The sequence below is a fragment of the Cololabis saira genome, chromosome 5, assembly GCF_033807715.1.
Source record: "Cololabis saira isolate AMF1-May2022 chromosome 5, fColSai1.1, whole genome shotgun sequence".
NCBI classification, from domain to species: Eukaryota; Metazoa; Chordata; class Actinopteri; order Beloniformes; family Belonidae; genus Cololabis; species Cololabis saira.
The window spans coordinates 25,375,119-25,386,066 of record NC_084591.1 but is presented as its reverse complement, the minus strand read 5'-3'; the positions used below and the strand labels follow the sequence as shown (position 1 = coordinate 25,386,066).

General features: G+C 37.5%; 1 protein-coding gene across 1 annotated transcript; it reads right to left on the bottom strand.

Annotated features, from left to right (window-relative positions):
- Window positions 1–3,292: 3,292 nt before the first annotated feature.
- ndufa9a (NADH:ubiquinone oxidoreductase subunit A9a) lies at window positions 3,293–9,219 on the bottom strand. Its single transcript, XM_061722545.1, has 11 exons — window positions 9,111–9,219; window positions 7,027–7,200; window positions 6,816–6,913; window positions 6,573–6,664; window positions 6,332–6,473; window positions 6,124–6,226; window positions 5,858–5,928; window positions 5,391–5,467; window positions 4,000–4,095; window positions 3,669–3,735; window positions 3,293–3,539 (listed from the first exon to the last, which is right to left on the bottom strand). The coding sequence occupies exons 1-11, from the start codon at window positions 9,163–9,165 to the stop codon at window positions 3,369–3,371; spliced, it is 1,146 nt and encodes a 381-aa protein (XP_061578529.1). The 5' UTR covers window positions 9,166–9,219; the 3' UTR covers window positions 3,293–3,368.
- Window positions 9,220–10,948: the final 1,729 nt, after the last annotated feature.

Here is a 10,948-nt window from a genome sequence, read left to right as displayed (position 1 = left end):
TACCCCAGAAGGAGGATATAATGAAAAACTTTAATGCTAAACAAACCATGAATATGTTTGAAAATCATTCAACCATTTCCATAATTGTGTAACATGATGTTTGTTTGCTGCGAGGCAGTTGTAAAGAATATGATTGTTGTGGAAGAAAATAAATAAAATGCTTACTGATAAAGAGGGCGAGGCAACGGGTACGGCACAAAAGGTCTGTGTGCCACGGCGTAAATGTACTCCACGAGGTCATGGAGAAGGTAACGATTGGGACTGAGAGGAAAAAAAAACAAAACCACCACAAAGTCACACGTTGAAAGTCTTGACAATTTAAATATATGTGTTATAAACATATGATATAAACCAAACAATAAGTGACCAAGCAATAAGTGACGATAACTAGTTATTAATTTAGGGCACCTTTTCAACAGGAGTACTGCTGTGCATTCAGTTTGTCTGCTATTGTCTCCCAGACAGACCATACAGGTTATTGAATCGCAGTTGTATTGCCTTTTTTCTTTTTTTTTTATACATATTAGGTGTTTGATCTCCTCATGCATTTCCATTATAAGATGTTGCTCAGTTGGTGAAACATACGTAGGCTGCCATGGCTGCGATAATTAGAGCCGAGCTGGCAACCCGGATGCCGAAACAATACTGACTTGGTGATTGGGAGATAGGTGGAGGGTGGAGCTTCAGAAACAATACTGACTTGGTGATTGGGAGATAGGTGGAGGGTGGAGCTTCAGAAACAACATGACTTGGTGATTGGGAGATGGGTGGAGGGTGGAGCTTCAGGCCAAAACAAAAAATGACAACATAAACATCAGTTGAGGGCTGCAACTCCTCTTTTTAAACTGGAATATCCTGGCTTGAGTGCTGTTGTCAGTGACATAAGTATTTGAAATGAACATGATTTTTAAATGTCTGTTGACATATCGGGGTCATTTTATGATTCGTTTTATTATTGCTCTTACATACAGCTCCTTTAATTTCAGCAAAGTGTTTAGAAGCATCATTTGACCAGGGAATACTGATTTTCTTTTAAAATCTATTATCCTAAAGATACTGTATATCACAGGACAACAATGAGAAGGATCTAAAGCAGGGATATTCACCTGGCGGCCCGCGGGCCACTTGCGGCCCGCCAGGAGCTTTTATGTGGCCCCTGGTCATATTTCAAAAAAGGGGGGGAAAGTAGTGTTGTCCCGATCGATCAGATGTCACTTCTGGCCGGCAAGCAAAACTAACATGGTTTACATATGGCATTTTGTTAATTAATAAAAGTTTAAGATGCTCGTTAGCCTCAGTTGGTTAATGATTCATTGGACAGTGTTTGCACATGTTAATCTCTGTTGGAGATGTTTTTTACTACTTCAGATCTTTTGCCAGTGTTGCACAGTGATAATGTTTGTCACATTATTAGTTATTAACCTCCGTTGTATAGAGGACTTTTTTAGGCTTCTAGGATTGGCCTGAAATTTTTTTCATTTGAATCTCTAAATGAGGACTTTGCAAGTCCTCCTATAATTTCATGCGATTGTTTTGTTTTGCTGATATAATGCACAGATGTGTCATTAATAAAGGAGCTTATGGTAAATATTTTGGTTCCTTATTTATAACGTCAAACTGGCTACTATGGACTGAAATGTTTGTGCTCAATGCTTAATATAATATTCAAATAAGGAAATCTTGGTGGAAAGTGGTGCTTTGTCATTTTGGCGAGTTTTATTAAAAGTAGGTCAATATCAACTTCATTAAGTTTGCACAATGCATGGTTTCAAAATGAACTTGCATTTAAAATAATATTTCTTTATCTGAATATTATATTTAACATTCACAATTACTAAATCTGGAGACAATTAATACATACTGTAATTCATATGTAAACTAGACAGATATATTCTCCTGCTCATTCCTGTGCACAAATGTATTATACTGTATACATAAATCTTAGTCTTTGAGTGCAAAATACATTTTGAAAACCCCCAAATTTTCCACCTGCGTGCTTTGTGCGCGAACGCAGTGCGGCCCTCTCCATACAGTCTTTTTGCAGATGTGGCCCCCGGCCTAATCTAGTTGAAAACCCCTGATCTAAAGTGTGAGAGGATGATCAATATAAAACATGATAATGTTATTGTGACTGGGCTAATAAAGAAATAAGCAAAAGGGTTGGAATTAGAAAAATTGACAGATTAAACTAATTAATTCCTTACCCAATAGCTCTAAAAGCATGGTAATAATTTACACCGAAACTTTACACATTTTCAAATCGGATTATGAAAAATTACTCACCCAGTTTATTCAACCGCCGTTCAATCCCGTCCAGTTTTGTTCTGAAAACTCCCTGATCTGCGAGTGTTGCAGGAACAGATTTTACTTCTCCCCAACTTGCAGTCATGGACATGATGGTGTACATCAAGAGTAAAAGACCCCCAAGTATTCCAACTCGCACATATGCCTTCATTGTGATCTCTCATAAGGACAAAGTTCCGTTTTCTGGATCCAGCAACGCTTCAACTGGAACAGGCTTTACAGCCCAAGTTGCACAATAACGCACATCTTATCTTATTGATAACATTTTCTACCATGTGCACATTAAATTAATAGCTTTGTCCCTCGGTAAAATGGAAAAAAAAAATATTATTTAATGAAACTGCAAAAAGTGTTTGCAGATATTTCAGTCTGCAGTAGTTAGTTTAGTATTGCAATGACACAGAAAAAGGTTACAGGCATGCAGTTGCCCTGTCTCCTCCTCACTCTGTCATCACCCAAGCACAGGTGATGTCAGCCAGGGCTGGGCTGGTGGTAGGTGGAGCAGAGTGGGCGTGGGCCGACCTGTGTGCACGCTGGTGCTCTCCCGAGGGTGATAGAGAGCAGACCCAGGGTGTGTTTGCAGAAGTTGACCAGCTGCAACTGTGTTGTATGGAGTTTGTGCACAATGAAATAAAGACAGTTCGGCGACGGCCTGTCTCATACGCCTCTGCTTAATCATTATAGTATTTATAGTTATAGTATTTGACTTCAAGCTAATGATGGATTCAAAGTTCACTTTTGTATTTATTGTGCCGACAAACAAATTCGAACTTTATCTGGTTCCCATGTTTCATGCGTCTTTATCACTGTAGAACTGTTTTCCTTTTATGTTCAACACATTTACTAAACTTACAAATGTCTTTTTAAAAATAGGTTCATTTTGTCCTTGCTCATATATAACCTAAAATGTTGAGTTCTCGCAGTTCTAAATCATTAACTACAATGTAAAATATAATGACAATATGTTAATAAAAACAAAACACAAATGTGTTGATAATTCTTTATTTATATACAGAAGACAGTTAAAGACAAAGCATTTTTTTTTTTATTCCTCATTGTGCATTTTAATAGTTTACAGTCTTGGCTGGCTTTGTCTCATCCATGTCGGCTTCCAGGTAACGGAATCGGCGGTGGCGACGCAGGATCTCGATTCCCTTTTGCTCCACAGAGGAAGCGGTGATGCCGAGATCCTCCAGACCAGGGAGTCCGGGATACTTCATGTCTGTGGTGTGAAACTGGAAAGTGAAAGTTGTAACAAAGAATTAGTACTTTGCTGCAGTGCTGAATGAAGAAGATGGTCCATCATAAAAAAAAAAATAAAAAATCACAAGTTCAAAGTTACACCACGGTCTTGGTGGTCTTACCCTGTCCACTTTGTCTGGTGTTGTCCAGGGCTCAAAAGGGTTGAACGCAAAGAACTGTGCAGCCAAGCTGAGAAAATGGGGGAAAAAAAGAACAAAAAGATGCTGAGCAGACAGGTCGGTTGATATCTGCATGCAAGTGACCCCTATACATTTTATTTTACCCCAGAAGAAGGATATAATGAAAAACTTTAATGCTAAACAAACCATGAATATGTTTGAAAATCATTCAACCATTTCCATAATTGTGTAACATGATGTTTGTATGTTAGTTTGCTGTGAGGCAGTTGTAAAGAATATGATTATTGTAGAAGAAAATAAATAAAATGCTTACTGATAAAGAGGGCGAGGCAACGGGTACGGCACAAAAGGTCTGTGTGCCACGGCGTAAATGTACTCCACGAGGTCATGGAGAAGGTAACGATTGGGACTGAGAGGAAAAAAAAAACAAAACCACCACAAAGTCACACGTTGAAAGTCTTGACAATTTAAATATATGTGTTATAAACATATGATATAAACCAAACAATAAGTGACGATAACTAGTTATTAATTTAGGGCACCTTTTCAACAGGAGTACTGCTGTGCATTCAGTTTGTCTGCTATTGTATCCCAGACAGACCATACAGGTTATTGAATCGCAGTTGTATTGCCTTTTTTCTTTTTTTTTTAATACATATTAGGTGTTTGATCTCCTCATGCATTTCCATTATAAGATTTTGCTCAGTTGGTGAAACATAAGCAGCATGTGTTATCTCTATTTCTGTATCAGTAACTGTGGCTGACCTAAACCTACAACCATGAATGCAAACATACCGCTATTAAATACACCAAGCATGATACCTGCAGCTTCTCATCCTGGCTTCGCATTTCTGAAACAGACTACGTACAAATGAACTGGGTATGATATATTAAGCCCTGCTTTCTCAGACATCCCAGAATTTGTAACTTTACTTTCATGTAACAGTGCTTCTGCGCTTTGTACAAATAAACTAATCAAAAACTCCCTGTCCCCCATTTTGTGTGACTATGAATGTTCAGATTGGCAAATGTAAACCAAATTAAATAATGGAATATGGAGAGAAACCATTTAAAGTCACAGTTGTTACATTTACTTTTGTCATATTTGCTGAAATTACCACTATTTTCAGATAATATTACATGAACTAGGGAGTTTACGTACAACCACCTGCAACTCACAATGCAGTTTACAAGTTTACAAGTTTCCACTGCTCCCATTGCAGCTCATCCAATCACAGCCAGGGGGCGCATTTACAGCTCTGGAGCTCCAGAGAGGTTGGGAGAGGCATGAATGTTGTATGCGCTCAAATTTTCTTGCAAGTTACTGCATTTGCACTGCACTGGGAAGACTGCAGCTTTAAAACTTAATTTACCCATGAGTTGTGAAAACGGTAGACTGATTATACAAATCATCGTGCAATGAGGTACATTCCTTATGAAGAACTGAATACGTTTTCCCCTTTTTCTGATTTGTGGTTATCCCTCCTCTCTGTACTGTGACGCTTTAAGGTCTTTTTATGAAGGAGTTGTTTTTTTTTCTTTTTTTTTACCTTTAAAAACAAATGCACACAATGAAACCATGTTGTTATAACAATGTGTATTGTATTCATCACGTTTTTTTACCGCTACGGCACACTACATCTGTTGAAACAAATCTCTAAATAATTTCTATTATTTACTGGGCATATCTTTTCATCCACTCACCCAGCGAGTGCATATGTCTTTCCATTTGCATCGGGGTCTCTGACTGCATTGATAATGGCCTTTGCCACATCCACCACCTGAGGGAGAAAAGAGTCAGTGTGGTTGGGCTCACTTGGTACATAATTGAATTGAGAGATCAATACGGTGGTTATGTTTATCTTGGAAGCCTATCTTAAATAAACTTGTTTTAGCACATTTAGAGGAAAACATTGAAACACTGAAATTTCCATTGAACATCATCTATAAACACTAGACAATAACAGGCTTTATTGCTGGTTGAAAATTTGCAAATATTTTGCAAAAAAATAAATAAAAATGTAACAATGAATCTGTCCGTGTTAAATGTTACTGTAACTCTAATATCCAGGGCCGGTGAGAGCCATTATTAAATTTTTGAGCAGCTTTTGCATTGATTTGACAACTAGAAAAAAATAAATCAAACTACTGCTTTCTTTGACAAAACTTACATGAACGGGCTGCTTCACCGTATCCTTTCCCATGGACAAAAGTGGAATTGCATTGCCAAACCAGCGCATGTCTGAAAAAAATTAAATAAAATAAATTTCAGTCACATCTGATAAAACACTTTCAACACCGTGGAACATTCATGGCATCAAACACACATTTAGCGAGAGCTGTGCTTGTGTAATCAGCAACTAAATTGCAAACAATAGCTTTCAAAGGAACATAAAGACTACAGCAGTCCAATCGCACACACACAAAACTTTCTTACTTGCGTAGTAGTTGAAGAATCTGTCCTCCCTCCCAAACATCTCAGATGGCTTCATGATGATGGCATCAGGAAATTCCTCCCTCACCACCGTCTCCCCTACAGCCTATCATGAAAAAAAGTCCACAAGATCAACCACACTTGCCAAACATGGGACATGTCACAGTCGTTTAACGGAGTAGGGAATGCATGCAGAACAACACTCAGGTACCTTGTTCCTCAGGTATTTGGATGAGCTGCGTATATCAGCATTGAGGTGTGACATATGCACGAACTTTGTGATGCCAGCTTCTTTTGCTGCCCTTGCAAGCTGCTGAGGGATGCTTACGAAGACATCTTCATAGCGGTAGTTTCTTCATTTAAAAGGAAAAAATAAAAGTTGAAATAAATAAATATATACACGTTAATTAACACAAAATGTGAACGATAAGCATTTTTCTAGACCAGTGTACCTCGTTTCCCACTCTCTGCCCACCAGATTGATGACGACATTAGAGTGCTCCAAAGCTCGTTTGATGGAGTCTTTGTTCCTCGCATCCCACTCCTTATTGATAGAATAAATAAAAAGACAAGGCAACTATTGCTTAATCGATACCCTTAAAAAAAAAAATCACGAGTACATGTGGTTTAAGTATTTCACTGTTTACATGTTGCAACATTTCCGCATGATAAATGTGTCTTTAAATGCATCTCACCATAAAAACGATTTGCCCGAGATCACCCATGGGCCTGAAGTACATGAGGTCATACTGATCACAGCGGTGAGGGATTATAACCTGGGAGCCCATTCGACCTGCAACACCATATGACATTCATTCAACTTTACTGCAACTCGCTTGCCACCCGTCTTTGAATAAAGTATTGTATTCATCACGTTTTTTATATTTTATTTTTACTTAGACTGACCCAGTCTGTTGACCACATATCGACCGAGGAAGCCAGTGGCACCAAACACTGTGGCCGCTATTCCACTTGATGATGAGCGGCCTCCTTTCCCTTTTGGAATGACAGCATGGTGCAGCTTCCTCTGCTGGACTGCGGTGACGGACGCAGCAGCGAAGACAGCAGAGGAACAGTTGCCTGTTAAAGAGAGAGAAAACTATTTTGAAAAATCCCAATCAAATCACTTTAACTTTTGGAAAACTCTAATATAAGCAAACCAACAGCAGAATTTATGGCATTGTTTAATAGTTAAAATAAGATCATTTCCATCTGTACAATGAGAAGATATCCTGATAACCAGGACAGTGGTGCTATAACTTTGTGAAATATTTTCATCATATAATTCTATTTATCTTTTATAGGGTGTGTTGGTTTATGGGGTGTTTTTATCTCTCGTTTCTTGGTTCTTGTATATGACAGTGCTGTGTGTGAGATGGAGATGTCAATTTCCCCGAGGCAACCTCCCAAAGGGATTAATAAAGTTGTCTGAATCTGAAATAAAACTGACCATTAAAAAAAAACAACATAAAAAACAAAACCAGAAACAAAAGCAATACACTTATAAATGATGCTTAAACAAAGAAAAATAAATTATAAGGTCTTATACATGGTGGAGAGCAAAAACCTCTCTGAAGCTTATTTTACTCTCTGGAGCAAATAAATATTCCCATGTGGTCCAGTAAGTCCAGATCGACCCTGTACATATTTGGTACATATTTGATTTGAAAAAAAGTACAAAAAAGTAAAAAAACAGATTATATATATATATATATATATATATATATATATATATATATATATATATATATACATACACACATGTACAGCACTTGGGCAGACCTTACGGATCCACCAACATGCTCGAAACGGAGTAAGTATGAAGTAGCTACTTATCGAGTCCTACCCCTGAATCTTACATACATTCTTACATATAACAAGACGAGTTTCAATAAGCTTACTTATAAAACACACATACCTACTTTAATAACTGTTCTATACAGTGATATAATACTCAGTTACCGTATATGTATATATAAATATAGTCAAAATCTAACAAATCAAGGCAAACAAAAGAAAACAAAGCAAATGCCCGGCATTTAGTTGTGCTACTATGTATGTATGTATGTATGTATGTATGTATGTATGTATGTATGTATGTATGTATGTACTAATAGAAGTAATTATAATGCATAGTATTACATTATCATTACTTTACTATAATACTACAATATAATAGAGAGCAATAGACAGCAATGGTATAAAAATATACTTGAGTAACTATATAAGAGTAGATATGCTAAATATACATTGGTTCATATATTTACCTCCAATTCTATACAAAAAAATTACTATAAAAGTACATAAAAAGTACATTAAAGTTAGGAAATCAACAGATGGAGTAATGAACCCACCATTACCAGTGCCAACCGTGTAAAACTGTAGGAATTGTTATGACCTCTGGCTTTCACAGGTTTAGGTTCAGCAATGTTATTAACCCTTAAATGGATCAGATATAATCCAGGTGAATAAACCAGATAACCAGACTGGTGTAATCCGAGAGGTCAATCCCAGGATTCATTGTCAAAAGAGAGGGTTCACTGACACACACAGTTCAGACTTCAACCCCAGTGACAGTGTTAGAGATGTACTACTAAAGATTTACCACTAAGGTCTTATTAGTTATCAATAATAATGACTTATTACGCCCTGCTATGGATGTCTGCTGTGAGTTCTGTTCACAACAACTGATGCACATCACCCTTCACGACTGAGAACAAGGTTACAGCACATTCAGAGGGTTAATCCTGGTCCAGTTAGTAGCCACAGTGAGTCAAAGGAAGAAGCTCGTCGTCCAGATTGAGACTAAAGTTTAACCACAAAAACACGGCGCTAGCTGCGACTAGCGAGCCCCTTAGCAAGGTCACCGCAGCAAAGCGACAGATCTACGGCCACGTTTGAGCTGGGACGGCAGGTACGTGGAGATGCGAGCTGTTTGAGCCTCCTGCACATATATCTGAACCCGGGGCGACATGTGCGGCGATACTCACTGGAGATCTTTGGAAGGACACCCGCAGGACGGCTAACGAGCACCGCGGCCGCCATCTTCACTACGGCGAGCGGGGGGGGACAAAGAGGCGTTTACATCACAGGCTGGTGCAAAACACCACAGAAACCAAGTATTAAACCTGGAAGTTAAAACACCACAGAAAGGAAGTATTAAACCTGCCAGTTAAAATATCACAGAAACCAAATATTAAACCGTTTAAACAGTTGAAAAGAAAAGTATAAAGGTTTTCATAGAGGTGTCCAGGGGTCCCTGGGGGTCTTTTTACTTTTAATCTACACTTAGACACTTTCATTGAGGAGCTGCACTATTATTGTTTTGTTTGTTTTGTTTGTACTGTTTATTCCGAATATGTCAATTACCAGGAAGAAAAATAATAAAGCACAGAAAAACCGAAAATAAATGAAATATTCGAAAAGGAGTGAGAAGAAGCATAGCTTATTAGCTCTCACCCCTTTGTCTAAAAAAATAAATAAATAAATAAATATATATATATATATATATATATATATATATATATATATATATATATATATATATATATATATATATATATATATATATATATATATATATATATATATATATACTGTATATATATACATACACACATACATATACACATACATAGGCTACATACTGTATCCATATACATGCCTAAACATACCTACACATACATGCACACATACATACATACACAGGCTTCTCTTCCTCTCATCACCATGTCATATCAAATGAATGATAATAAACAATAATCATTCATGAACTTTATCCTTATGTTATTATATGTTACTAACAAAGTTTTTCTGTTAGTCGTTGATACTAACCTGCTTTTTTGGGCATGTAGCTATTGAATACTTTGAATTTCCCTATTTATCTGTCTGTCTGTCCGTCCGTCCGTCCGTCCGTCCGTCCGTCCATCTATCTATCTATCTATCTATCTATCTATCTATCTATCTATCTATCTATCTATCTATCTATCTATCTATCTATCTATCTATCTATCTATCTATCTATCTATCTATCTATCTATCTATCTATCTATCTATCTATCTATCTATCTCCAACGAAATTAGATAGCAACTCTGTGGTGTTACAACAACATAAAAAACATAGGACAATGAAATAATAAAAAGCATGTATCAACTAAGATCTGCTACTAAGCATGTATATTAATAAATAATAAACAGTAAAACAGCTGGCTTGTACCAGGTTAAAGTGCATGGTTAAAGTGCAAGAGTGGCAACATAGCAGCATCAGCTTAATTAGTGCATTACAGTATTAAGAGCACAGATAGCCCTGGGAAAGAAGCTGTCTCTGAATCAGGTGGTGCATGTTTTCATTGATCTGTAGCGCCTGCCAGAGGGCAACAGATCAAACAAGTGATGGCCAGGGTGGGAAGAGTCTTTAGTGATGTTTCTGGCTCTTTTGAGGTAACGTGCAGAAGCAGTTTCCACCAGTGGTGGCAGAGGGCAGCCGATAATTTTCTCTGCAGCTTTCACCACATTCTGCACTGACTTTTTGTCCGCTACCGAGCAGCTTGCATACCACACTGAGATGCAGTAGGTAAGGATGGACTCATTTGCTGCTCGGTAGAATGAAATCAGGAGTCTCCTCTCCATGTTGTTTCTCCTGAGAACTATGTATCTATCTATCCATCCATGTATCCATCCACCCATAGCATCCTTATGTTAAATATATATTTTTTTCACTTTTAAAAATAAAAGTTTTATCAGTACTATACTGCAAGGTAAATTGGACAATGAAAGGGCAAATGTAAAGCGACTGTTAGCAAAATCGACATATCGCCTACATCTTAAG

Excerpts from the sequence above, each read along its gene's own strand:
- ndufa9a (XM_061722545.1), bottom strand. The coding sequence starts at position 9,165 with ATGGCGGCCGCGGTGCTCGTTAGCCGTCCTGCGGGTGTCCTTCCAAAG. Across the intron at positions 7,201-9,110 it reads TGTCCTTCCAAAGATCTCCA|GCAACTGTTCCTCTGCTGTC; the intron begins GTGAGTATCGCC and ends TCTCTTTAACAG. Across the intron at positions 6,665-6,815 it reads TCGGGCAAATCGTTTTTATG|GAGTGGGATGCGAGGAACAA; the intron begins GTGAGATGCATT and ends TCTATCAATAAG.